Below are 27784 nucleotides of genomic sequence, written 5' to 3'. Positions count from 1 at the left end.
ATCGAAACGTCCCACATAAACAATTAAAACAACGGAATTAAAACCCCCGTTGCGTATTCTTTAAACTGTTAGTCCAAACCTCCACCGTTTACGCTACCGCTCTAAAAACCCCCTTGGACATAACATAGCCATAGATTTTTTTTTTTCGCTATTTTATAAATGACTGAATTTATATTCGGTGAAATTTCCATTTCGCTAATTTCATTAATATCATTTTTTATTTGCGACTAATTTTACAAATGACATTATCAACTAATTTTCAAATTAATAGTTTATAAACGTTCGAGTTTACAAATGGCTATTAAGGTAAAAGACCCCATTAGTGGCGGGAATCCCATTACTGACACTTTATTTGATTTTGGTACTTATTAAATTAATGTAATCATTAATTTCAATAATGAATATATTATTTCTAATCTTTAAGACCTTTAGATCAAAAAAATTTTTAATTTTTATTCCAAGTAGAACATTTTTTCATTGAAAGAAAAAGTATGACTAATAGGGGTTAAAGGTGCCACTAATGGGGTCTTTTACCTTATTCCAATAAACTTAAAAACATAGTTAAATTAATAATCACAATTGTATGTTAATACAGTCATAGACTGACACTAAAAAATCCAGATAAGTATTACTCAGCCATTCGAGACAATTATTAATTGGTAACAACCATAAAAAATCCGTATAAGTTTAAAAAAATGTATTTACAAAATTTTTTAAATTTATTTTAAATATAATATTACTAATAATCGTTATTATTAATAATTAGTATTATATATAAATAATAATAATGATATATTTAAGATGTTAATGCAGTCAAATGGCAGTGATGGTGTTATAAACATTCCTGATCTGACCTGATATTATTTAACTCATCAAGATAAAACATTTACCTCACGCGGTGATTCACAGCCATTTATATTTGTCGTTGAATTCGATAACATTTGACGTTGTGCTTCCGACTGTGCCTGTCGTATAGCTTCTTTGTAAGGGCCTCGCTTTTTTTTATTGTACCTTGCCTACAATTGGAGCGTTGTCATTATCGAAACTTGTATTGTGTAAAATTTAATCAATAACCAGTTTAGAATTTTGTAAATTACCTTAAAAGTTTCAAGAAAAGGACTCAGACGATCACAAGACATCAAAGAACAAGTGGATGATCCATACCACGCGACATGAGCTTGAGCATTTCCTGAAGTTCCGTCTTCGTTACAAGAAACTGATAAACTTAAAACCTGAAATCACATTAAAGCATCAAATTAAAGCATTAAAACAAGTAATTGTTTAGATGCGGGGTTAAAATTATTTATGATCATAAAAAATTAAATAATTAATTTACTCAAATTTTTTTTAAATTTTATTCTTCATTGCGGATTTTTGAATGCAATTTGAAAAAAAAGTTTTTTGATTACATTTTTTTACATTTTTAAAAATAAAAAAAAAGGAAGCCTGTCTTATTTTTCATTAAAAATTTTTATACATTTATTTAAAAATGTTAACATGCTATTTTTTTTGTTGAAGAATATGAAAGATTGAATAAATTTAATAAATAAAAATTTTTTATTATTTTAAAATTTTTGTTAGATCAATGGTTCAAAGAGAATTTTTCAACATTTTTTTTATCATGCATCAAAAATAGAATGAAAAAAAAAAAATTAGCCGATAGGTCGACTTTTTTAATTTCCGAAATTTCCGGTATAATTATGTTGAATTTTATCAATTTTACAAAAAATAGAACTTTATAAATTGATGTTTATAAAAATTTCAAAAAACAAGATAAGTAGGTATTTTTAAACTGAATAAAAAAAAGAAAAAAAAACTAATTAAAAAATTTTGTAAGCTTTTAAAAAATGATTCATAAATTCGATATGAAGAAAAATAACAAATAGTTCTTTGATATTTTATAATCGAAAAATGGTCGGAAGCCCCATATCTAAGCAATTAGGCTTCTCTTATTTCAAAACAAAGTAATTAAAAATTTTTAGATTTTTTTACAATATGCTTTATAAGAAAAAAATTCACATTAAATTGATTAAAAATTTGATTTAGGCATTAGGTAAAAGACCCAGTTATTGACACTAGCCTAGTTGTTTGACACTTGCAATTTTATTCTAATTAAAAAAATAAAATGTTTTCAAAAAACCAATTATCTTAAAATTTATAATTCAAAAATTATGTTTATTAATTTATCAGAGTGTATTTGTTTTTTTTTTTTTTTTTTTTTTAATTAAAATATGCTATTGATATTGACATTTTTTAGAGGACCAGCAGATAAAATATTAAGTGAAGCCAAAAGGGTGATTCTAAAATAATAACATTCCAGGTGTATAAATAGTGATTATAAACTATCAGATATATTATATTTTATCAATTAGTAATTATCAATTATCAATTACTAAAATTTTTTTTCTTTTCTTTCAAATTTAAAAAAATTTTTTAAATTCCTTAAATTTTTTAAATTATCTTCTCTTTACAGATGCTATGTATTGTATAAAATCATTATTACTAAACATTCTACACATAAAAATGTAACATTGTTGTGAATTGCCAAGGGCGTTTCTTTACAAATAAATAAATAAAATAAAATTGCAAGTGTCAATAATTGAGTCTTTTACCTTAGAAGATATTAATTAACAAAAATATTTGTAAAGAAAATTAATTTGAAGTACAAAACAATTTAAAAATAAAAAAAATCTAAAAATTTTGCAGTCTGCGCTTTGAAATAATAGAACCGAATTACCCAACTTACTTTGCCAGGCCACCAAGGAAACCCGTGAATTTTACCCCAGACAATATCACCAACATCCATCCTTCTGCCAGTAGCAGAAAGATAATGCGCGACTGGAGTAGTAGTAAATCTAATAGCCAATTGCGAAGCGGGAGTATACTCAGAATTGCTGCTATTATCAGCAGGTTGTCTTTCCGCTTGGTGATCTTGATCCTGTTCCTGCTCAATTTCACTGAGCTCTTCGCTGCTAGTGCCCGGGCTCTTGCACCCAGACGAAGAATTACTAACAGGATAATTACACCTAGTGTAAGCATTAGCATTAAGTCGCCTCAGCGATATACACAGTTTCTGCTTGAGACACTGCTCTTTAATCGCCGTATAAGACTCGCGGTCAGCGAAATTGAAATCCCCTCGATCGTTCTCCGACGCCTCACTCAGCGGGTTCAGCAAGCTCATGTCATTTTCTCCCTTGGACTCAATCGGTTCGACACCAATCATTGACTTGTGCTTACGCTCTTCTTTGTTCTTCTTTTCATGCTTGTCTTTGTGTTTGCGCCGGTGATACATCAGCGCCTGTGGTGGTGACGAATTGAACGTCGAATTGTACCTGGGAGAAGTGCTCAAGGGAGATCTAGCTGGTGAAACCCCTCCAGCGAGAATTTTTCTACGCGCCTCTTTCTTAGCTTTTTTAAGCGCTCTCTTTGCCGCTTTTGCGCACGCCAAATCTTTACCAGCCTTCTGGAGATCAAGCAAAATGTCCGAGTTTAATTTACTCTGCTTCAGAGGGTCTGAAATTATTTCACCTTTTTCAGGCTCTTCATCCAGACAAATTTTTGTCTTGGCTGGTATTTTCAAAACTGTTCCCTCTCCTTGACTTCCAAAAGATATTTTTATTATCGGCGTAGTCCTGGGGGATTTAATAATATCCTCAAAAATATTTTCATCCCAAAGATCTTCCATCGAACCAACTGATCTTTTCTTCCTAGGAATCCGGCCGACTTTTGTCCTTACAGAGTCAACAACAATCGGTTCCTTCTCAACCTCCTGAGCCTGATCTTCTTCAGCAATCTCCATTTTGACTTCATCATTAATTCCTTCGGCCTTACTCTTAAAATTCTTAAAACTCTTAAAATCATTGGTTTCTATTTCACGAACCGGTTCAGCCTCGGTCAACTTTCTTAATGGAGAAGACAATTTAACTGCATGATCTTCTGGACGTCTTTTGCGATACCCAGTGTCTTCTTTAGACAAGTCTCTAAACTTGCGCTTTTTGCCAGCGTCTACATTCTCATTCTTCTCGTTGCAAATCGACTGGCACTTGTTACAAAGTACCTGCCTAGGACGTAATCTCACCGTAGGCCTTGCGGTTTTGTACTTTTGTCTCGCAGCGTTGATATGTCGACCTATTGAATTAACAACCGGTCGCTTGTCCTGGAAATAAGTGAACCTGGTTGCCAGGGTCACCAGTTTGTCCGAGTCGGGGTCTGCTGCCTCAGGTGGATTTATTCCGCACGGTAATCCCCTAAAAAAAAAATACCAAATTAAAGTTAATATTAAATTGAAATTTTTAGATTTGATAACGTTTTATCGTTATCAATTATCACGCCATTATCATTAGATTAATGAACAAAGAAATCCAAGTAATTACGACTTTTTAATTTTAAAATTGAAAAACAAAATTTTTTTAAAATAATTTTTTTATGACATAATTTTTTTTTTTTTATTTAGGAGTTTAAAATTGGGCTGCTATAAAATTGGTGAATTATCTTACTTCTTGGTGATATCAAGCAAAGCACCCTGGAAGGATTTAAGCCCATCGGTGAAGCTGACGACGATGATGTCAGGAAGCGCAGATTCCACAGTGACATTTATTTTATCGCCACGGGCTATTGTCAAACTTGATGATACAGACAATAACTCCTGGCCTGCCATATTGAATTGTCACTTTACATTTACTACCACACTCTTTTCCTAACTCTCAACTCGTTATTTCAGATTAAATAACAAATTTAACCAGTTTATTATTGTTTACATCGATAGCGGGATTAAAATAAAAAAATTCAAGCTATAAAATTATCATGAGATCTTCATGAAATTAAATAATAAATTATAAAGCAATGCGATGTACTAGTATTACAAAATCCAGGCAGCCAAATAATTGCTAATAGTCTTTTATCACAGAAATAAATATAATTTAGTTGATAAAATTGAACTGGAATACTATTGTTGATATTCACCTGGTGAATTTAATATTAATAAATAATAGACACTAGGTTAGGTGATGGAATATATTATAAAATAAAAAAATATATATATTATATACACTCAACACTCATGGATCCCACGTTCACACACTGATACTCTTTGAGTACAAGCAAACAGAGTACATAGGCACGGACAATGTACTAGAGTAATGAAAGTCTTCTGCTATGTGTTGGTGTTCATTTATACAGGTACACCTAGTGAGAGTGTGCTGTGTGGTGTCCAATGGTGCTCCAGAAGCCCAGGAGGGAGTAAGCAAATTTTCCCACCTATAAAAATTGTGTTGGCAGCATTTGATATGTACTCGAGAAATAAAATACCTACATGCGTCAGTGTTTACATTCAATGATGTACTTTGACAATATACATACGTCATTTGAAGTCATCTGTTTCCTATTAAAAAATTTATTTTCTTGGTAATATTGTGACAAAGTATCTGGTGATCAGCTTAGTTTATCTCTTATGTCATTTGATATCTGAAAATATAAGTTTTCTTTATAAATCAAGGTATGTCTAGGTTATGTTTAACTGTCAATTTTATGAAACTCAAATCGGCAGATATCTGATGATTTTTTGAGTTAATTTGACAAATCAGGACTGAAAAAATTTATTATATTGAAGTCAGCTGACATCTGACGATTTTTAGCATTTTTTTTAAACAAATAAATTATTAAAATAATACTTTTATAAAAAATTACACTTGTAGATGTCAAAAAAATATGAAAATTAAATCAGCCGACATCTAAAAATTTTCAGATTTTTTTTTAATTGAAAAATTATCACAAAAAAATAAAGAAAAATTTTCATTTGTAAAAAACTTGAAAAACTACAAGTGCAATTTTTAGAAAATATTTTTTAGTTCTAATTTAATAAATTAAAATCAATAAAAAAATTAAAAACGTCGGCTAACTTTAGTATCATCAAAAAAATTTATTGTTGCCTTTTTTTAATGTTTTTTTTTAATAGTAATTTATTTGTTGTAAAAATCCAAAAAATTGACAGTTGTCAGCTAACTTCAGCTTCATAAAAATTTGCATTTATAGTTTCTCAAAATTCTGACAGCTGAAATTTTTTTTTAATTTCATTTAAAAAAAATGATGAAAATTATCTGATTTTTGTTAATTTCAATTTCATGTTAATTTTTTATTAGATTAAATTTAATTTAAAATCAAACTTTTCAATTATTATAAATTTTTATACCAAAAACATTAAAATTGTTAAAGACATTGAAGTTAACTGATATTATAAATTTTTTATAATTTTATAATAATGAAATAAGTCTCAAAAAAAGTTAATAAAAAAATTCCACATGAAAATTAAAAAACAAAATATTAGATAAAAATTAAATTAGCCATGACATTAAAGTTAGCAGTCACTTTACAATTTTTTAATTTTATTTAACAAAAAAATTTGTTCCAAAAAATTATTAAGAAAAAATTGCATTTTTTATTTTCTTAAATTTCTACATGTCAATTATTTTTATAGTTTTTTTTTTGCCATAATTTATTTGTTAAAAAATTTTTAAAATTATTAAATATATTCTCAATTAATTTTTCATAAATTAGCCGACATCTGAACATTTTTACAATTTTTTATTGAAAAAATTTGTTAAAAAAAAAATTTGATATGTACAGAATTTGAAAAATTCCAAGTGCAATTTTTAAAAAATATTTTCTTACTTATAATTTTTATTGATTCAAAAAATCAAAAAATTTTGAATGTCTGCTAATTTTAGTGTCACAATTATTAGTAGAAATTTTTTAATGCATTTTTTTTAATGAAAATTAATTTAGCAGACATTTAACAATTTACAAGTGTCTATTCACAATTCTTAGAATTTTTCTAACAAATATATTATGGAAAAAAAAATTAGGAAAAAAAATTGACATGTAGAAATTTAAAAAAATTAAAAATGCAATTTTTTGATGATAATTTTTTATAATTAATTTAATTGTTAAATAAAATTAAAAATTAGTCAAGTGACAGCTAACTTTAATGTCATTTTTAACTTCCCGCTAAGAAAATCGAAGATTTTCAAAAATCGGGAAGTTATTGTTTTCACCCCGTTTTACGAAAATCGAGTTTTCATCGAATCTCGACGTTTCGAGGTCCTAGGAAGCTTCCCTGACTATTCCCGCGATGGTGTCTGTATGTCTGTATATATGTATGTGTGTGTGTGTGTGTGGATGTATGTAAACCTCTTATAACTTTCGAACGGCTAAACCCATTTGATCGCGGTTGATGCCATTCGAAAAGGCTTGACTGAATTTAGATTTTGAATATATTTTGGAACGATTCGGACTGGTAGATTTTGAGAAATCGCAAAAAAACTACAAAAAAAAATTTTTTAAAATGTGGTTTTTTTGGAATAACTTTTAAACGGCTTTACCGATCGATTCCAAAAACTAATCAGCTCTTAACATAAAAAAACCACGTTGATTGCCGCCAGTCCGGTCAAAATCGGTTAATTCGTTCGTGAGTTATCGTTGACGAAAGAAAACCGAAAAAAGTTTTTTTTTCGAAATTACTCCGAAATTTTCTGTTCTATCAATTTAAACTTGAAGATTCTTGATGAAGCTTAAAAAACTGCGTCGAATGCCACCAACCGCGCGAAAATCGGTAGAGCTCTTGGCGCGTAACCGAGAGATCTGGGTTCGATTCCCAGTCTGGGCTGTCTGATTATTTTTTCAATTACGGAAAAATTCCCACTGAGTAGGTCCCCCCCTTTCCCTTATCCGTTCTTTCCCAACTCCCTTAAAATTTGCTTTAATATGGCTTCATTTATTCAAAAGTTATTGCGATTTGAAATTTCAAAAAATAGTGTTTTACTAAACTTCTATCAAACTTTTGAGCTCGAAGAGCTCAAAAGCATACAAAAGCTATTTTTTTGAGCTCGGAGAACTCAAAATTGTTATTGATTTAAAGTTAAGAGCTTTATTTGTATCACAATTATGTGTTTTACAAAAATATTTTAAATATTACATATTATGTACATAAGTATTTTTTACAAACCAAATTCTCCACATTCATACTACATATTACATATTAGGTATCAGACTTCGTAACATCAATTATTATTCTCAATTATAATTTTTTGCCTTTCCAGCCTCTATGTTAATTGTCTAATAAAACTAATATTTTATTTTTATTTTTATTATATTATTATATTTGCATCACATTTCTTTTTATTATTCTATCAATTCTTTATAATTATATTTGTATCACAGTTGTTATTGAGAAGGAAAAATTAAGAGAAGGAAAAATTAAGAGAAGGAAAAATTTAAAATGTAGACGGGAAGCAAGTGTTGATCTGTAATAAAAGATCTAAGATCTTTTATAAAATTTTTTATTTTTATATTGTATATATTTGTAGCTTAAAAGCTAAATAAAGAAACTATTATTATTATTATTATTGATTTAAATAAAAATTAAAAAAATTGACAGCTGTCAGCTAACTTCAGTATCATAAATTGTTAATGATTAATTGCTTATAACCAAATAAAATTTATTTCAGAAGTTAAAATGATGCGACGCAGTCCAACACGCATCGAATTGCGGCTAGATGATCTCCAGGAGTACGAAGTAATTCGCAAAGAGCGTGAAGCAAAAAAAGCTACTGAAAAACCGGCGTTTAATTGGAGCGACAAGCCCAGTCAAAGTGACATTCAAGAAAGAATAGGCTACGTTCCTCAGCCATCAGCACCATTTACATCGCAATCACGGCCTAGCAATTAATTAATTATTTTTTAAATTAATATTCGATATTTATTTACTTAACTCTATCTAGTTGATTTAAAAAGTTTGTACTTTTTCTACTTGCAATATAAATTAAAAAATAAAAAATTTAACTATCACAACACTTAATTATTTTTTTTAATTGTTATAACTTTTTCTAAAATAAAATACAAACAGTTTGAACTTGAATGCAAATCACGGAAAATAATTTTAACCAATCACGTGCGTCTGACAGCTACTGCCTGCAGTATATATATATATATATATATATAAACGTCGCACATCTCTCTTCACTACACTTCTAAATAAAAGCTTAAAGTTTCTGGTCGCGCAGCAACAACTTAACCTAGATATTACAAAAAAATTAATTAAAAAACACAAAAATGCTTTACTTAGAAGATTATGTTGAAAGTAAGAAAAATTATTTAATAATATTTTTTAATTTAAAAATAAAAATATATTTTATAATTTATAAATGTTTCCAAAATAATCAAGTGCGAAAAAAGTTAGGTTATATGTCTATCCACTAGCTTTTTATTATTTTCCAATTATTTTGTAAATGATCATAAATTTTTAAAATCCTCATTGGCAATAATTATTAATTTTTATTTATTTGAGGTTAGCTTGAGAATTACCTTGAAATAAAAAATTTTTCTGTAAAGAATTTGATAAAAAAAGTACTTGACAATTGGAGATGATTCATAGTGATAACGGTGTTTTTTTAATAAACTATTTCAGTGATTGAGCATTTGCCTCAGGAACTGAGGGACCGATTCACGGAGATGCGTGAAATGGACCTAGGTGTTCAGAGTATGTTTATAAATTTATATGACTTTATGGATATTGATTGGAGTATTATGTCAATGTTAACTTTGTTGATTCTATAGATTCGATGGATAGTTTGGAGAAGAAGGTAAAAACGTTTTTCGGTAATGCCAAAAAAATGAAACCCAATGAGAAAGATTCCGAGTATGAAGCTATTAGAAAAGAGTATTACAAAACTTTGGAGGATGCTGATGAAAAAGTTAATTTAGCTAATTCAATGTACGACTTGGTAGATAGATATCTCAGGAGATTGGACCAAGAGCTCCACAAATTTAAAATGGAGCTTGAGGCTGACAATAAAGGAGTAACGGAGATTCTAGAGAAGAGATCATTGGAGCTTGATCAGCCACCAACAAACAGTAGCCAAAAGGAAAACCGCTACAGTTTTACGTCGAGTAGATCTCGAGATTATCATAGTCATTGTAAGATTTTTTTTAACTATTTAATTTCAATTTAACTATAATCTATATTATTAAAAGAATAAGAAAAATTTTGTCTCCAGGATAGTCATATGATAAAATCGGTTTTTTTAATAATATTTAGTGTCATTGCAAAGGTCTTGACTTGAATTTGTGCCTTTTCAAGGTTTCATATCATTCTCACCGATAGTCAATTTATTATAATAAGAATTTAGGCTGAATTCGAAAATGCTCTATTTCTAGATTCATAATTAACAAATGACCTTGTATCTTGTGAAATATTGACATTTTTAAAGATATAAGCTCATCTCGATGTTATACTCATCGAGACCTTTCATTTGAGTACCCACATCAATTTTTCATATATTTGATATATTTATATATATTACGTATGTATATGTATATATGAAAAATATATCAAAAATGCATGTGGATAATCAATTGATAGCTCTTGATGAGTGTAACATCAGGATGAGCTTATATCTTTAAAAATGTCAATAATTAAGAAATAACCTTGTATCTTGTCAACTAATGATATTTTTAAAGATATAAGCTCATCCCAATGTTACACTCATCGAGAGCTTTCATTTAAGTACCCACATCAATTTTTCATATATTTTATATATTTACATATATTACATATATGTATATATGAAAAACATATCAAAAATGCATGTGGGTACTCAAATGAAAGCTCTTGATAAGTGTAACATCCGGATGAGCTTATATCTTTAAAATATATATTATATACATGTATATATGAAAAATACATCAAAACTGCATGTGGGTATTCAAATGAAAGCTCTTGATGAGTGTAACATTGGGATGAGTTTATATCTTTAAAAACGTCAATAAGTAAGAAAGTACAGTGCAATTTAACAAAAGTCATTATTCAATGAAGCAAAATTTTATTTATTTATAGTTCACAAGTCACGGCAGTCACAAAGTGACTGCAAGGTTGCTAGTATCTAATTATTCTTCTAATCAAAAATTTTCAGCACGATCTGAAAAGCGGCGAGATTCAAACGCATCAACAGCATCAGTGGAGAAGCGCTTAGCTGCTGAAAAATTGACCTCAAGTATATCCGAGCCTCGTCCAACCTCAGCTAACTCAGGAACGCTGATAGCAGCTGCTAATTTGACTCCCCCGACTGCTAGCGTCAATCCAGTGACCAACGTCAGCTACAATTTAGGACACATAGGTGCTGGTGGGAACGCCATTGCGGCAGCAGCTTCTCAGGCCATCGCGGCAACCCAGCAGATGCAGCAAGGCAGACGAACTGCCAGTCTCAAAGCCAGCTACGAGGCAATAAACACCGGTGGTGGTGTCCACGCCGCTGAATTTAGCAAAGAACTCGCTGGTGCCGCGCAAACTGCCATCGCTGCGATACAGGAGACCACCAAGAAACACAAAAAGTTAATACCCAGAATTAAAAAATGATTTATAGCTTAATTAATTAATTCAACTTTTAATTTTACATGATTTTACTTTTTAATTTTTTTAATTGAATAGAAAAGTGACTACGGTATCGAGCTCAAGCGTAATTGGAGCAGCTGCTCAGCCAGCAGTATCTCCATCGATTGTAACCACACCAGTAGCCACTGCTATTACTGATCCTGATAATCCTGACTGGACTTATGACCCCAATGAACCACGTTACTGTATTTGTGACCAAGTATCCTATGGCGATATGGTTGCTTGTGATAATGCTGATGTAATTATTTTTATTCATTTTTTTAAACATAAATTCAATTTTTATATATTAGTTATTATTATTATTAATTTTAATATTACTATTAAAAATAATAATATTATTTTTTTAGTGCCCCCGTGAATGGTTTCATTATCCATGTGTGGGTATTACAGCATCACCAAAAGGAAAATGGTATTGTCCACAATGTACGTCTTCAATGAAAAGACGTGGAGGCCGGAAAACTTAATTTTTAATAAAATAAATACTGCAAATAATAAACTTTTAATTATAAGTTATGTTATAAATCGGAATAGTTGTTTATATTTAAAGTAATCGATTTAAACAATTGAAACTTGTACTATATAAACTATAAATCAGTCATTTATTTGATATAAAATGATTAAAAAAAATTAATAATAAATTAACAGATAAAGATAACAATATAATTTCAGTAACAATTTTAATTGAGCATAATTTATATATATAAATATTTAAAGCTAAATTTTGCTGTCAGAGTTTTGTTGGTCAAGAAGCACAGATGCTTCGCACATTATTTTTCCAGTTGTGTGGATCAAAAATGCCAGTTGGTACTCATCTGAAACTGTGAGCGGTGTGTGCTTTTTAATTAGAGCGTGAAGAAGATTTGCGCGTTCAAGATCCAGCCATCGCTGCAAAATAACTTCGCGTTCCTTTAAGGCTCCGAGGACTGAATGCGGTGGACCCCACAGTGAGTATTCCAGCACCGCTTTTACCTTTTTAATTAATAATAACTTGTAATTTATGACTATAAATTAATACCAGTAATTAGCGTTAATAACTATTCAATTACCTGAGAAAGGCTGACGGCTCTCTCACGAATTAATAGTTGTTTAATAATAGGAAATTTGTTCGTTAAATCAAGCATTTTTAGAGCTTCCAAGGCACATTGACACAGAGATGCGCAATCTTCACCATCATTAACGTCGATATGTAAGCTGCAATTATAAGTATCAATAATTAATAAAATTTATTTTTATTTTTAGAATTTTATACTTGAAAAAAAAATGGTAATTATTTACAAGTTGGGTCCACCCTATTTTTGGCCATAACTAGGTAAAAAATTAACATTTAAAATTTTTTTTTTATTCTGCTTGTTTTTACGGCGCATTTATGATAAAAAAACGTCGTGGAAGAAAAAAATAAAGATTTTGATAGTTTTTTTGCCTTCAAAAGTTGGAAAAAATTTTGGCTATCATGTTTTTGGATAAAATTTCTATTTTATCTTTTTTTGATATACATTTTTTTTTAAGGGAGTTCGAACGAATCTAATGTAAAAAATAATTTCCAACTTTGAGCTTTGAAATTAAGTATACGTATAAATAAATACGTAATTTATTTAATCCCGAAATTTAAAAAAGATTCACCGTTTAGTTACTTAGATATTAAATTTTAAAAATCACATATTTTATCTCCTTATACACGGGCTCTTATGGCGGACAGACTTTTGTCGAGACTTTAATTATTTTTTTCAATATTAACCTCCCAACTTTAACGTATAAAAAACTATACACAAGAAACTTGGATTATTGCAAAATATAAAAACAATTTAATAATAATACATTACCGATATGATTTTTGAAATATTTAATGTCAAATTTTATGTTTGTAACTTGTTTATCGTCAGCCATTTATTCGAATAAAGATTTGACAACATATAATAATACGTATAATCAAACGCGCTATTGCCAAAACTGTTTATTTATTCCGGCAAGTAATAAATACCAAAGTCATTTTATTACTTTACTTTATTAAATAAGTAAAAATTATAAATTGTTAAATTGTTTAAGTTATTTTAAATTAAAATAAAGAATTTTGACGAATATTGGGAAAACTAAAATTAAAAAAAAATTTTAACATTATTTTAACTCATTAGTTACGCTCGAACTTCCTTAAGTACATAAAAAAACGAACAATTGGAAAAAAAAAAAAAAAAAAAAAAAAGATTGAATATCATAATTTTCTAAAAAATTTATAAATTTTTTTGAAAGTTTGTTAAAATTGTGATCATCAACTTTTTAGTAGATTTAATAAAAATCCAACTATTGCAGCCGTCCTCATGTCGCAACTTATAAAAAATTTTGCCATTTTCTGACTCAGTTTGTCGAGCTAAGTCAGAAAATGTAGTTCGTTTAAATATTTATATATCGCGACCCAAATGCCAAAAAGGCGTATTACAGCAACTAGATAGGGTTTTATGTCAAAAGGGCGTATAAAAAATTTTTTTTTCGCCATTCAACTTAGAACTGCTCAAAACGTAAAGATTTGTCAAAAAAATTTTTTCAATGTACTAATGCCAAAAGGGCATATCTCAAAACATACGCCCTTTTGGCTTTAGAAATGTTTAACCTAAAGCCAAAAGGGCGATAAAAAACTTTCAATTTTGCTCTGAAATATAAAATTGAACTTTAAAATAAAATTTAACACCCTTTTGGCTTTGGATATTTATTTTTTTTATTTTTATGCTTAAAAAGTGTTAATAAAGCAATTAGTAAAAGAATAAAAAAAGTATACGCCCTGTTGGCACTGCAAAGCCAAAAGGGCGTATAAATTAATATGCGCTCTTTTGGCATTTGGGTCGCGATATATTTATACGATTTAACGCGGCTTGTCAGCACAATAGCGTTTTCAATTTCTTACCGATTCTTCTCAAATTCAACATGCTTTATCTATCGATAAAGACCAAGGTTAAGTTTGAAGATGAGCTTAATCGAGCGAGTAATTTGGAAATGACAGGATTTTTAAATTTTGAAAATTGATGTTTTTACCACTTCAACTTGGTATAATTACTGAAATAGATAAGATATTGAAATTCGGTTAGTTACATCGTAAATCCCTTTTCTTAAGCTTCAATTTTCACTCCTCAGAAGTGGTAATAGCCTCAATATTACTCTTCAGAGTTCGTTTAATGAAACAGTTTTACTGTTGAAGCCGTTTTAGAATTATTGGCTGTATTATAGCATAAACATGATGTAAATTCAATAACCACGATATTGATCAATCTTTCGTGACATGTGTTCGGGTAGGTCATCAGTAAATATGTCACAAATTAGTTCTAAATATTGTTTTCTTCAATTAAAATTTTATCCGGCTTCAAATTTCTGATTAACTCGGAAACTGTTATTCCGAAGTAGTTACTTAAAATTTGGACATTGATAATTCAAATTTCACAATCTTAAAAATTGTTTGATAAATATTTGAGAAACTTTTTCTTTACGAGTTAGATTTTTTAACAAAATTAGTTCTAAATAGTTTTAAATTTAATATTGAATTTTGTTTTTAATCAATGAATTAACTTATCTATTATTAGCATTAATATTTTTTATAAAAAATAAATTTTCTTTATTTCAGAAATCTATTTCCATTTCGGTCGCCGAATGGCTTTTTTTTTTAATTCATTTTTTTATGTATTTTTCCAAAAAAAATATATCAATAAAATCAAATAGAAATTTCATTTAAAAAAAATGAAAATTAAAATAGTGGACCCTACTTATAACTAATTAGCAAAAAAATGAGTTGTGAAAGCAAGTTTACTTTTGAAGAAGATATAATCGCCAGGATAAGGTCTTTTCCTCTTGGCAAAGTACGACGTTACTTAAACTCTTTGGAAATTCTTCAATACCCCTCGCTTGAAGGTTCTTCAATGCATTTACCAATTGCAAAAGAACTAGACAACTTTGTTGAAAGATATTTTCGCAATTTTGACGAATCGACGTGACGTAAGATGAAATAGTTGCCACTTGGGTGTACGTTAAAACGGATACAGTCACTGGGTAAAAGTAAAAATGATAATTAATATTTATAATAATAATAATGATTAATATTGAACCTTTTAAAATATTCAACAAATAATTGCATTATTGCAGTATTATTATTTAATTACCATTTTCGTGTGAAATATCCTCGGTATAATTATTGAATAAATTATCTGGAAGTGAGTCGACGAATTCAACCAAAGGAACGATAAAAAATTCCCTATAAGTCGGGAGAGAAGTTAGACCACCAGATGAGAAGCACAGTATAACTTGATTGCTATTCCAGATCGCTGAACAAAAAATTCTGCAGCCGATTTTTTTAATCGTATCTACATTTATATTAAATTCATTTAATTGGAGATTCGTTCTCTTGATACATGAAACTGATAATTGATTTTCTTGCACTAACTAATGAACCAAACAAAACAAAATAAAAACTAAATAAACGAAAATAAATAATTAAAAATAACTTTTATAGTGATGATAATAAATAATAATAATTGAGTAATTATTATAAACGTTTGGTAACATACTTGTTGGAATAATTGAGCAAGAGATTCATGATTTGCGATAACCAACGCGTTGTAATTATCTTCAAGATTCCGGTGGAAAATATTACGACCTCGTCGTTGTCGGAGACATGACTCGAAATGATTTTTCCATTGTCGCTCATTGTCTTCATTTTTTTTAGTATTTAAATCATTTTCGGTAGAATTAAAATAATTATTAATTTGATTTTCTTCTCCCTGGATTGAAATATAAATTAATATTAATTCTTTAGACTTTAAGGAGGAACACCACTGCGACGGTCGAAAAAAAGGAGATTTTCGGGAATTTTTTTGACAGGAAAAATAAAGGAATTTAGGGATCGGATTTTTTTTATTTTATTAAGGGTACTTTAAAGATTATTACCCTAAATTTTTATTAAAAAATATTTAATTATACCAAAGTTATTAACAATCTCGTAGAGCACTGAAAATAAAAACTCAAATTACTTTTTAATCAGTAAGGATGTAGTTATCGTTGCACGTACGGAATTTTAAAAATTTTGATCTCAAAGATTTTTTTAGTCGGGTTAAAGGGTTACATGGGTTTCACGGTTTCAAAAAATCGATTTTTTTTTTAATGTTTTATTAAATTCTACAACATCTCTAGAATATTGTCCTGAAGTTTCAAATCAATCCGAATAATAGCTAGACTAGAGAGAAAACTAGAATTACTAGAGATTTAGAAACGGCTAATTTTTCAATTCACAAAGTTTACAATCGGCTAATTTTATAAATTTCTGCAGTAAGAATTAGCTAAATTCACGTGCCACAGTTTTTGTTTTTCGCCTATTTTTAAATGACTAAATTATATATTTGGTGAAATTTCCATTTCGCTAATTTCATTAATATCATTTTTTATTTGCGACTAATTTTACAAATGACATTATCAACTGACTTCCAAATTTAGAGTTAAGAGATTACATGGGTTTCACAGTTTCAAAAAATCGAATTTTTTTGTCTTATTAAATTCTACAACATCTTTAGAATATTGTCCTAAAGTTTCAAATCGATCCGAATAATAGTTTCGGAGATACAGTTTTAAAAAGTTGGGCGCTCAAGGCACTGTTGTATTGTCACTCAAAATTTTAAACGCGTTTTTCTCAAAAACGGTTGTCAAGATTTCTCGAGAACTACTCAACCGATCTTGATGAAATTCTAAACAGGTCTTCGAGGTATAATTTACAAGGTCTTGAATGAAGGATTTTATTTTTCAATTTCAACTATTTAAAAAAAAAATGCCGCGAAATTTTAGCCAAATTTCTAATTTTTTTGTAAAAACCTCTGCCAAAAATCCAATTTTCATTTTTTTTTTTTCCCTTGTTCAAGACCTAGTTTGAAGTCTTAACTAAAGCGTATATTTTTTTTTTTTTTTCACTTCTGATGATCTTGCTAGGAGTTCTGCTGATCACGCAGATGCATCTTTTTTCCAAGGGCTCGCCGGAAATGACGTCAAATGTGCTAATGAGCAGAGTTTTTAATATTTTTTTTTTTTTTTTAATTTCAGTAATCCCTTATTAAACATGTATCTTTAAGACAGTAAAAAGTTTGAATAAAATATTTCATTTTTTCTATTAAAAAAAAATTGTTGAAAATAGGCCATTTTTCCCCGGAGGAAACCCATGTAACCCCTTAAAACAAAAAAGAAAAATAGTAAAAATAATGAGAAAATTTTCAGTTGCAATTTTTTTGGAAATAAAAATTTTCAAAATTACATCCGTGCAACGATAACTACATCCTTATTGATTAAAAAGCAATTTGGGTTTTTATTTTCAGATAATCCGTTTTTGAGTTATCGATGCGACCATGGAGGGAGAAATTTTTTCTAGTGCTCTACGAGATTGTAATAATTAATAATTAATAATTGATAATAATAATTAATTGTAATAATTAAATATTTTTTAATAAAAATTTAGGGTAATAATCTTTAATGTACCCTTAATAAAATAAAAAAAATCCGATCTCCAAATTCCTTTATTTTCCCTGTAAAAAAAATTCCCGAAAATCACCTTTTTTTTCGATCGTCACAGTGGTGATCTCCTTTAATTTTTAATTTAATTTAATAAAATTACCCGAGATGAATCGACAGTGTCAATATTGGCGTTGTGACTCGTATCATCATCATCATCAGACTTCCTGACTGACTGAGATTGTACACTCCTCATGCTGGAGGTTCGCTGAGGCTTAGAGGGTGCAATGCCACTCCTCACCTCACCTGCAACATCCTCCGCCGCTGCAGGACAGCATCCAAAAATGCCACAAGGAATCAAGCGCCAGGGTTAGTACACCATGACACACAAGGCATTTTTTTGTTTTTGTTTTTTTTTTTTATTTAATTACTTATTGTAATAATATTAATTAATTAATTATTAATATTTATTATAGGTATCAGTAAATTCTACTACGTTGCTGCATAAAACGTGTGCCAAAGCTATTACTTCATGCACTTAATAACTTACCCATTTATCACCAATCTTTTTTTCATAATATATAATTTAAAAAAAAAAAAAAAATATAGGTTTTATGTTTTTAGTTTGTGAACTTAAAGTAAGATTAAATATAAATAGTGTGTTGTTTAGATAAATTTTATTTCCAAGCATTAATTTTATTTTTTTATAAAAATATTGTGATTATAAAATAGTTTTATAATTTTTTTAACAGTGCAGTTTATTACAAAAAAAAAAAAAAAGATGAAAAAATGCGACAATTTTAAAGCGTGTTCTCTATAAAAATTAATTTAGAATTTTTTAGAGACTCCTCTTCCCCTTGATATTATTTATTATTGGATATTTAAATTTAATTGTGACAAAATAATTTTATATTTAATATATTTATATAATATAAAAAATAACAAATGGAGAAAAAGGACTAGAAAAATAGGAAGTAATTTAAGGGAAACTCGTAACAGCTTTTTGATTAACAAAAATATTACGTTAAAAGCGATTTAGCATCACATCCCGATCAACAGCTAGATTATACAACATCATTAATAATATTTTAAAGTACTAGGCTATATCAATTGCACTGTATTGGCCGAAACTTACCTAGGTTTGCGTAAATAGCATCGTTTGTCAAATTATTTGAAGCTTTCCAATTTTCGTCTAGTTTCTTGTGGTCTTTCAGTGGGGGCGAGGGATTTGTTTTCTTCATCAGTGAGTGTAAGTAATTTTTTGAAGGCTGAATATTCTTCGGCGGTGATGGTGGCTTTCCCAAGTGTGCTAATTAAAACAATTTCATTTTTTATTACAAATGACAATAAAAAAATAACTGGTTATTATTTACAAGTGGGATCAACCTCATTTTGTGACATAACTAGGTGAGAAATTAACATTTTTTTTATTCAGCTTATTTTTACGGTGTATTTATGATAAAAAATGTCGTGAAAGGAAAAAATAAATTTCGATAGCTTTTTTGCCTTTAAAAGTTGGGAAAAATTTTGGCTCATGTTTTATGATAAAATATCTATTTTATCTTTTTTTGAAAAGTACATGAAAGAAAAGACCATTCAGCAGTCGAAATAGAAGTAGATTTCTCGAATAAAAAAAAAGTATTTTTTATAAAATAATATTAATAATAATATACAACTTCTGTTACAATAAAACAATGACATCAAAACGAATGCAAAAGTAAAATTTCATTAAATCTGTCTGAGAAAGTAGGTAATTTCTGGCCTAGACTGATAGTGAGGTATGCAAATTAAAGTTTATTTAATAAGCTTTCAGATGAAATTTACAAAAATTTTATAAGTTATCGCATTCATTAGTTATTTCGCAAAGAATTAGTAAAATTGCCAATTTTTAAGAATTTTGAAGAATTCAACTTTGGCTTTCATGTTTTTGAATAAAATTTCTATTTTATCTTTTTTTTTGAAAAGTACAAATAAAACGAACAATTTAAAACAATTTAAAAAAATAATTGATGAATTTGATCAAAAAAAAAAAAAAAAAAAACGCCATTCGGCCACACCCGAAATGGAAGGTAGATTTCACAGAATGAATTAATAATGTTTGATACTTGTCATATTTTTACATACATTTTGATAGTTTCGAAGAGCTACTATTTCTAAACTAATTGAAGGATTTCGTTCATTTTAGGGCTTATGCAAGCTAATTGTCCAAGAAATATGTGTACCGAATTTCATTAGGATCTGTTGAGAATTTTTGATAAAATAACATTCATAAGTCGCTTGTACTGAAAATGCACATTACCTGAAAATGGTTCAATTGCACTCTTAACTTTGATAAAATAACTAAAAATGGTCAAAGTGTCAATGTTATAAACGTCAAATTGAAGGTGATTTCATGAGTTTTCACATGAATTCATAAAAAATGAGCCATCTTTTTTCAATCTAAAGTTATACATCCATAAAGTAACCGAAAACGTAATTTTCACTATTTTGATAATTTAGAAGAGCTGCCATTTCTAAACTTATTGACGGATTTCGCTCATTTTTGAACTCATTCAAGGTTATTATCCAAATAATATTTATACAAAGTTTCATTTAAATCCGTTGAGAATTGTAGGTGCTATCGTGTACACAAGCCGCGTTATATTACATATATATACAATCGTGGTCATTAAATTAATATTTAAATATGTTTTAATATTACTGGTAAAGAGCAGTTTGTAAACAAGAACGTTTATTAACTCTAAATTTGAAAATTTGTTGATAATGTAATTTGTAAAATTAGTCGCAAATAAAAAATGATATTAATGAAATTAGCGAAATGGAAAATTCACCAATTATAAATTCAGTCATTCATAAAATAGCGAAAAGAGAAATCTGTGGCTACGTGAATTGAGCCAATTTTTACTGCAGAAACTTATAAAATTAGCCGATTGTAAACTTTGTGAATTGTAAAATTAGCCGTTTCTAAATCTCTCGTAATTCTTAAACGGATGGACGGATCAAAAAACGATTTGAGGCATTTAAAAGGACTTCCATAAATTTAGTTTTTCTGAAAATTAGAGCAGATTCGACCGACCGATTCAAAAGTTATGAGAAGTTTAAAAACGGTCAATTATAAACTTTCGAACCAATACTATTTTTGAGCCATACTCAACTATTTAGATGATATTATAGCAAAATTCCGACTTAATTTTGATATGAGGACCAATGTAATAGATAGATTTCAATGAAATCTATCTAAAAATTAACATGGCTCAGCATGGGTTGACCCCATTTGTAAACAATTACCAAATAATTCAAATAATTGAATAGAAAGAATTCCAAGACTTCAAAAAAATAAAAAAATACGTACCAACAGTCTGGGAGTAACGGGATTTATCAGGACAGGCGTCAGTGCGACCGGAAGATTGATTCGGACTATTAATTAGCTTGTGATGACGCAATACTTCAACAGCCGCGCCATTGAATTCCAGCGGATGAATGATTTCAGGCCTGGACTTACAATTAGCTTGTTCTCGCGGACTTGAACTTGGACTGGGTGTTATTTTAATGCTCCCACTGTCATCATCAAAGATCTCAGCGAAGGTATGCGAGCAAGTCGTAATATTCATCTCCTTCCTAGAAGCCCCAATCCTCAGTAACTTCTTCAACGAAAATCTAGACTTGCCTTTTTTCTTGTCTCGGTCTTGAACCGCGTTATCACCCGCTAATGACTCACGCGAGTATGAATTCAAACTATACTCAGACAATGAAACACTTTTTCGAGAAGTATCATTATTGATATGACCAGAATAAGTCGGATTATTCATAGACTCGTCATCCTCAGTGCGACTGAACTTTGGACTGCAAGACGTAGCTCGCTCCCGTTTTTCTTTTTCCCTCACAACCGGGCTATCAGACTTAACACTCGTTACAGGGTTTCTCGCGAACAAAGTACTCAGCGACTCTTCTTCCATTTGATCTGGAGGTTTCGGCGCTTGCCGTCTTTGGCTGCCGCAATCGTGACTTTTTCTTTTTCCAGTAACTTTTGTTTTTACTGTTTCCTTGGCAACCAACTTATCGTCTTCACTCGAAGTTATTTCCGTGGTAAAATTCTTATTCTTGCAACTATCTGACAACACTTCATCATCAGCAGACTTTGAACTACTAACAGACTTGGTAGTTTCTCCGTGAAGAAACGAGCTGCGCGGTATTGTGGAAACATGAGTGAGTGAACAAGAAGATTCCGAGGTTTCATCATCCGCAGCCTTACCATCCGGCGCTCCAGCATCTTCCCTACTATTTTCCATTAATAATTCATTAACATTATTGTCATTAACATCACAATCCTTATTCTTACTCTTATTATTATTATTATCATCATTATCATTATCATTATTATTACCATTACCATTAAGTATACTTTTGTCTTGATCATTACTATTATCACCGTCGTGGTTAGTCTCCTTTTTAACATTCTCAGACTCAACAACAGTCGACTCTCCTTCAATAGTACGTTCACCTAAATCAGGAATGGCAATCTCTTCACTATTTACAGACTCTTTGTTTACAATTACTTGATTATGATTACTAGTCGTCTCATTATGGCTTTTAAATCCTTTATCAACTGTTTGCTTGCCCAAATCCACCGGCTTTGAGTATTTAATCTCGGGTTTATCACAAGTAAGCTTCTTAGTCATCGATATCAAGTTATTCGACTCAATCAGCGGCATGTCTACGATTTTATCGAGCACTATTTTAGCTTTTTTATCTGTTATGGCAGTCGTTGCAGTCATATCCATCCAGTTCTTTCCAGTCACGTCACGATCCAGCCAATCTCGATCTAGTTTCGCGGGCCCGACAGCGCTGTCGGACTTGAAAGGCGTCACGGATACCAGGAGGGTTGTTTTCTTCCCATCGTTTCCCTTCTGAGGAGTTCCAAGCATCAAGTTGGGCAACACCTTGGCCTCCGTTGACGTGGACAGCGAGGAAGAAGACGATGAAGATGAAGGCGGGGCTGATGGCGCGTCTACAATGTTCGCTGTTGTGCGATTAAAGTTGGTGTTTGCACGCGTCAGGTTGCTCAATGCACGATCCTCGTCGTTTTCTGACACATGCTCATCTGGTTTTGATTTCTCTTGGTCGTAGCACTCAGATTCGGATTCTTCATCGCTGTAGATGTAGTCTCCGCCGTAACCGATTACTTCTGTTAGTGCTTCCGGAAAGTCGACACTTTTTCTAGGCAGATCTGTCTGCTTGCCAGTTTCTCTTAAAATACTCTGAAAATAATTATTTACGTTATAATTTTTTTTTAATAATCTATATTATTAAGAGAATAAGAAAAATTTTTGTTCCAGGATAGTCTTATGATAAAATCGGTTTTTTTAGTGAAATTGAAAAGGTCTTGACTTGAATTTGTGCCTTTTCAAGGTTTTATATCATTCTTACAGATAGTCAATTTATTATGATAAGTATTTAGGCTACATTCGAAAATGCTCTATCTCTAGGTTCATAATTAAAAAATAACCTTTGATCTTGTGAACCATTGACATTTTTAAAGATATAAGTGCACCCCGACATTACACTCATCAAGACCTTTCATTTGAGTACCCACATCAATTTTTCATATATTTATATATATTATATATATGTATGTATGAAAAATATATCAATAATGCATGTGGGTACTCAAATGAAAGCTCTTGATGAGTGTAACATCGGGATGAGCTTATATCTTTAAAAACGTCAATATTTAAGAAAATACAGTGCAATTTAACAAAAGTAATTATTCAATAAAGCAAAATTTTGTTTATTTATAGTTCATGTCACATAGTGACTGTGAGGTTGCTAGTTTTAGATTAAGGGATCATTCTGGTTTGTAATTTTTTTTAAAATTATTATTTTTTTTTTACATTTTTAGAAAGTACACATATCTACAAGTATTGTGTTGAAATTTCTAAGTGATCGGACCACTCTAATGACATTGAAGTTAGCAGTCACTTAACCAATTTTTTTTAAAAATACATTTGTTCCAAAAAATTATTTTTAAAAAATTGGATTTTAATTTTTTTAAATTTCTTCATGCCAATTTTTTTTTTTCATAATTTATTTGTTAAAAAAATTCTAAAATTATAAAATATCTGAATTATAAAAAAGCTGAAAGGGTTTTGCATGGTGCTAGTATCGCTGATTGACTTTAGGTAAGATTTTTTTTTAATTAAAAAAAACTTTGAACGCGTTCATCTCAGAACTATATTTTTTTTTTATTGACGTACATCATATCTCCGGAATCACTGATCCGATCTTAATGAAATATGAATCACATATTTTACATAGTAATAGCTGTTGCATCAGCCACAACCAAATCAAAATCTTGATTTTTACTAGTTTTTTAGGACTGAAAATTGTGTATAAAACCATTTTATTATTCATCAATAAATACTAATCTCCGCAATTCATACAATAGCCACTTATATATTGAAGGTAATTAATTTTGGTTATTGTGTTTTAAATGAGTTATCCAAGTTATCATGTACGTCATACCAATTTTCGGAGAAGCTCCAGTCACTTATTGTTTATTCATACACTGAAAAAAAAATTCTTGACTGAGGGGTAAATTTTTTTGGCTCAAGAAAATATTCAGGAAGATTGAAAATTTCTTGAATGAAGTCAAAGTTTCTTGAGCAAAGAAAATTTCTTCTTGCTCCAAAATAACTTTTGTCTTTAAAATTTTCTTAGTGCAAGTTTTTTTTTCTGTGTATAAAAAATATAAAAAAAATAATTTTCAATTTTTCTTAGCGGGAAGTTAAAAATAAAATTAGATTTTTTGTATTATTCAAGAGTGTATATGTTAAGCTGAATTAATCTTATCTTAATAGCTATAATAATTTCTGTGTAACAAAAATAATGAATATTTGTTTTTTTTTTTGAGCCGCGCAACCAGAATGATCCCTTAAAATAAATTTTGACACTCTAAATTTGTAGAGAATTATTATTATAATTATAATTATAATAATAACAGTAATGAATTATGACGTAAAGTAGTTCTAAAGAATGTTTTTGATAATGTTTGTTTTACTTTATTTATTATTATCATGTTTTCCTTTCTCTTATTAATAGATAGTGTAATTCAATAGATATAAGTATATATTTACTTTGAATATAATGAACAATTAGACATGGAAAAATATTTATTAATGTTTATTTGTAATAAAAAGTAAAACTACTGTTTTTAAACACCTTGAAGAATTAAACAAAGTGATTAGCTAGCATATTACGCAAAAGTATTATTGATGTTTCTAATGTGTTAAATAATGCTTTAGTTACACTTATGCAATATCACATTATTTTTTTTACGTTCTTAATAAATCAAAGTTAAGTATTAAATTTCAATGAGGGTAGCGATTAAAATCCGCATTTTTTAATATCTTAATTTTTAATATTATTTATCAAAAATATTTTAATCATTGATAGAGACAATTAGATAATTTATAAATTTATCTGTGTGATTAACAAAAACATTTGCCGCCTATCGGCCATCTTTGGTATAATTAAAAAACATAAGAAGGAATTAAAAGACAATTACCTTGAAATTTAATATCTCCGGCGAGGGAACATAAATCTTCGAGCGCTCCTTCAATAATTTATGGTGATCTTCGCGTGATTTAAAACAGTTCACACACAAATCTTCTTTCCAAACATGCTGGACAAAATATCTACATTCCTTAGACATTTTTCTTTATAATTTTTCTCTCTTTCTTGTTTCAATCTCCATTAAACATAAAATCTCACCAATTAGCATCTTCCATTTTCACAAATTCAAATCTAAAACAGTAATTAAAGCAAATAAAATAAACAGCGTAAAAACAACAGAATCTCAACATAAACTTTCTCTCATTAAAGCTGTCAACTTTGCACACATATTATTATTATTATTTTTACTATTAGCAACTATAAATAGGGCACATTAATTAAATTATTATTAACAATATTAATCACTCCAATTATTTATCAATAAACCTGAATAGCCTCGTTAAAAATTAACTAACAATTTTTCATAATCTTATCTCATTAATTGAGTGCATTAAAATTATACGATTAAATTTAAAGCTTAATTCAAAACCGCCTACCGGTACTTAATACTTGTCCTTATATTTATATCTAAATGCATAATTATTATCCGGAATAGTAATAAATATAATTAGCAAAAAATAAACGTTTGATCTGCTTAAAAAAAGGCATTTCTGCCTCTCTCTTTGCCTCTTCCAGGTCATTGAACGTTATTCCCTACTACCTGAATGTTGAAAGGAACTGTATGAAAAGGCTCATAAACGTATTGTATGTTTTACAATATCCAACTATACAATATTGTCAAGTTTTTTTTTATGCCTATCTATCTATAAAATATCAATACAAATAAATAACTAATAAATAATAATTACAATAAATCACAATAATAAACAATATGATAAATTTGCCTTATTTTAAATTTATAAATAAATATTTTGATACCCCGACAAAATATTTAAATGCATTCCACTGTCATACATTTTCACGTGGTTAAAATACCATGTACATACACATATTTAATTACTTTCTATATTTTGTTACGCTCTCACAACTGCTTTGCCAAATAATACCAGTGAAAATTCCAATACAGTAATTTATAAATAATTTATTTATAAAAAATAATTATAATTAAAATTCAATTTCTTTTTTTTTCCTTCGGCTTTTTTTTTTTTAAACCAGTTTTGTCATAAACGTATACAATGAGTCATAAATCACCTTTATTTATCTCAGTGAATTTTATTGTTAATTTTCTCACCGTATCCGGTGATTTATTTAATCGCTATTTACTCTATTTTTTTTTAATTAAATTGCTAATATGTATAAACCCCTGCAATAAAAATTATGAATAACAAAAAAAAACGATAAATTCATTTAGATCAAAGTTAAATAAATAAATAAATAAATTTATCTGTTATTTATTTCAATTGTTTGTTAAGTTTTACTAAGAAATTTTAAAATAAAAAAATTTTTAACTCACCTATTACATTATTATTAAAAACAATGAATATTATTTATAAAACACACTAGAAATAAAAATGACCAATTAATCAATTGACTTATCAATGACACAAGTTCATTGAAGTAAATCGTATATTAATACGCCGTTATTAAAATATATTAATAAAATGTAAATACACATAACACAGTGACCGGGTAAAAATATGTAAAGCAACAGTTCTTGGACGTTAACTAGCAGAGTAACAAGTATGGAACTGGATATTGGGTGCTGGGTACTGAGTCACACGAGAGCCAGTGAATCGTTCACCGTAACACTTTTAAAGAAGCCTTGAGAGTTCTAGGTATGGTAAGGGTACGGCATTTCTTCATTTCTTCTTGTACGCCAGCATAAGCAGTTCTCATGCTCACGGCAAAATAAAACTTAATGCCCTTTACTCTTTAAATTACCATTACCATTAAATTATTTACCCTATTTTTCACTTATAACTTATAACTATATATCCGCAATCCCGGGTAAATACTGAGTCTCGTCTAAGTATTTAAGTGCTCAGTACTCGGAATACTCGGTACTCGGTACTTACTCTGCACTCAGCAGTCTGAAGTCTGAGTTGGCGTTTCAACTCTCAACATCAGAATCTGCAACACAATATACATTAATACATTATTATATTAGTTCTTTCATTTCAACTCACCCAGCCTAAGCCTACGTATACGCTGTTTACGTTCTTTGTTCTCCTTACTCGGGCACGGCCTTTCATTTTCCTCTCTCTCTTGCTTCCTCCCACCAGAATCACTCAGTTGTCGTTATTGCTCTCTTTGATACGTTATTTACGGTACGTGTTCACTCTTTTTATTTTATTACCCGGCTCTCGC

At 29.3% G+C, this 27784-nt stretch overlaps 3 protein-coding genes across 5 annotated transcripts; 1 reads left to right on the top strand and 2 right to left on the bottom strand.

The window, feature by feature from the left end:
• Positions 1-762: 762 nt before the first annotated feature.
• On the bottom strand, positions 763-5507 carry LOC123271137 (PWWP domain-containing protein 2A-like). The gene is made up of 4 exons (XM_044737360.1): positions 4497-5507; positions 2747-4247; positions 1098-1232; positions 763-1016 (listed from the first exon to the last, which is right to left on the bottom strand). Exons 1-4 carry the CDS (start codon positions 4655-4657, stop codon positions 873-875), a joined length of 1941 nt encoding a protein of 646 aa, XP_044593295.1. The 5' UTR covers positions 4658-5507; the 3' UTR covers positions 763-872.
• Positions 5508-8908: 3401 nt separating this feature from the next.
• On the top strand, positions 8909-12021 carry LOC123271141 (inhibitor of growth protein 3-like). Its single transcript, XM_044737369.1, has 6 exons — positions 8909-9133; positions 9461-9532; positions 9610-9969; positions 10965-11382; positions 11480-11681; positions 11791-12021. Exons 1-6 carry the CDS (start codon positions 9106-9108, stop codon positions 11905-11907), a joined length of 1197 nt encoding a protein of 398 aa, XP_044593304.1. The 5' UTR covers positions 8909-9105; the 3' UTR covers positions 11908-12021.
• A 2-nt stretch (positions 12022-12023) lies between these two features.
• LOC123271132 (myb-like protein P) lies at positions 12024-27779 on the bottom strand. 3 transcript variants are annotated; one of them, XM_044737351.1, is made up of 11 exons: positions 27604-27779; positions 27493-27547; positions 25470-25708; positions 21258-23163; positions 19041-19214; positions 18069-18229; positions 15985-16197; positions 15580-15859; positions 15231-15465; positions 12490-12634; positions 12024-12412 (listed from the first exon to the last, which is right to left on the bottom strand). In XM_044737351.1, exons 3-11 carry the CDS (start codon positions 25614-25616, stop codon positions 12158-12160), a joined length of 3516 nt encoding a protein of 1171 aa, XP_044593286.1. In that variant the 5' UTR covers positions 25617-25708; positions 27493-27547; positions 27604-27779; the 3' UTR covers positions 12024-12157. The 3 variants fall into 3 exon arrangements, with proteins under 3 accessions (XP_044593286.1, XP_044593285.1, XP_044593287.1); XM_044737350.1 differs by having other exon boundaries at positions 26931-27547; positions 27604-27715; XM_044737352.1 differs by lacking the exons at positions 12024-12412; positions 12490-12634 and having other exon boundaries at positions 15392-15465; positions 15526-15859; positions 26931-27547; positions 27604-27715.
• Positions 27780-27784: the final 5 nt, after the last annotated feature.

The sequence above is a fragment of the Cotesia glomerata genome, linkage group LG9 (assembly GCF_020080835.1).
Source record: "Cotesia glomerata isolate CgM1 linkage group LG9, MPM_Cglom_v2.3, whole genome shotgun sequence".
In the NCBI taxonomy this organism is placed as follows: Eukaryota; Metazoa; Arthropoda; class Insecta; order Hymenoptera; family Braconidae; genus Cotesia; species Cotesia glomerata.
Note: the sequence above shows the minus strand (reverse complement) of the source record. Positions and strands in the feature narration are given on the sequence as shown.

Coding starts and splice junctions, on each gene's coding strand:
- LOC123271137 (XM_044737360.1), bottom strand. CDS start 4,657: ATGGCAGGCCAGGAGTTATTGTCTGTATCATCAAGTTTGACAATAGCC. Junction 4,248..4,496: donor TTGCTTGATATCACCAAGAA/GTAAGATAATTC, acceptor TTTTTTTTTTAG/GGGATTACCGTGCGGAATAA. Junction 1,017..1,097: donor CTTTTCTTGAAACTTTTAAG/GTAATTTACAAA, acceptor CTCCAATTGTAG/GCAAGGTACAATAAAAAAAA.
- LOC123271141 (XM_044737369.1), top strand. CDS start 9,106: ATGCTTTACTTAGAAGATTATGTTGAAA. Junction 9,970..10,964: donor TCGAGATTATCATAGTCATT/GTAAGATTTTTT, acceptor AAAAATTTTCAG/CACGATCTGAAAAGCGGCGA. Junction 11,682..11,790: donor TTGCTTGTGATAATGCTGAT/GTAATTATTTTT, acceptor TTATTTTTTTAG/TGCCCCCGTGAATGGTTTCA.
- LOC123271132 (XM_044737351.1), bottom strand. CDS start 25,616: ATGTCTAAGGAATGTAGATATTTTGTCCAGCATGTTTGGAAAGAAGAT. Junction 19,215..21,257: donor CCGTTACTCCCAGACTGTTG/GTACGTATTTTT, acceptor TGTTTTAATTAG/CACACTTGGGAAAGCCACCA. Junction 12,635..15,230: donor CGATTATATCTTCTTCAAAA/GTAAACTTGCTT, acceptor TTATAATTGCAG/CTTACATATCGACGTTAATG.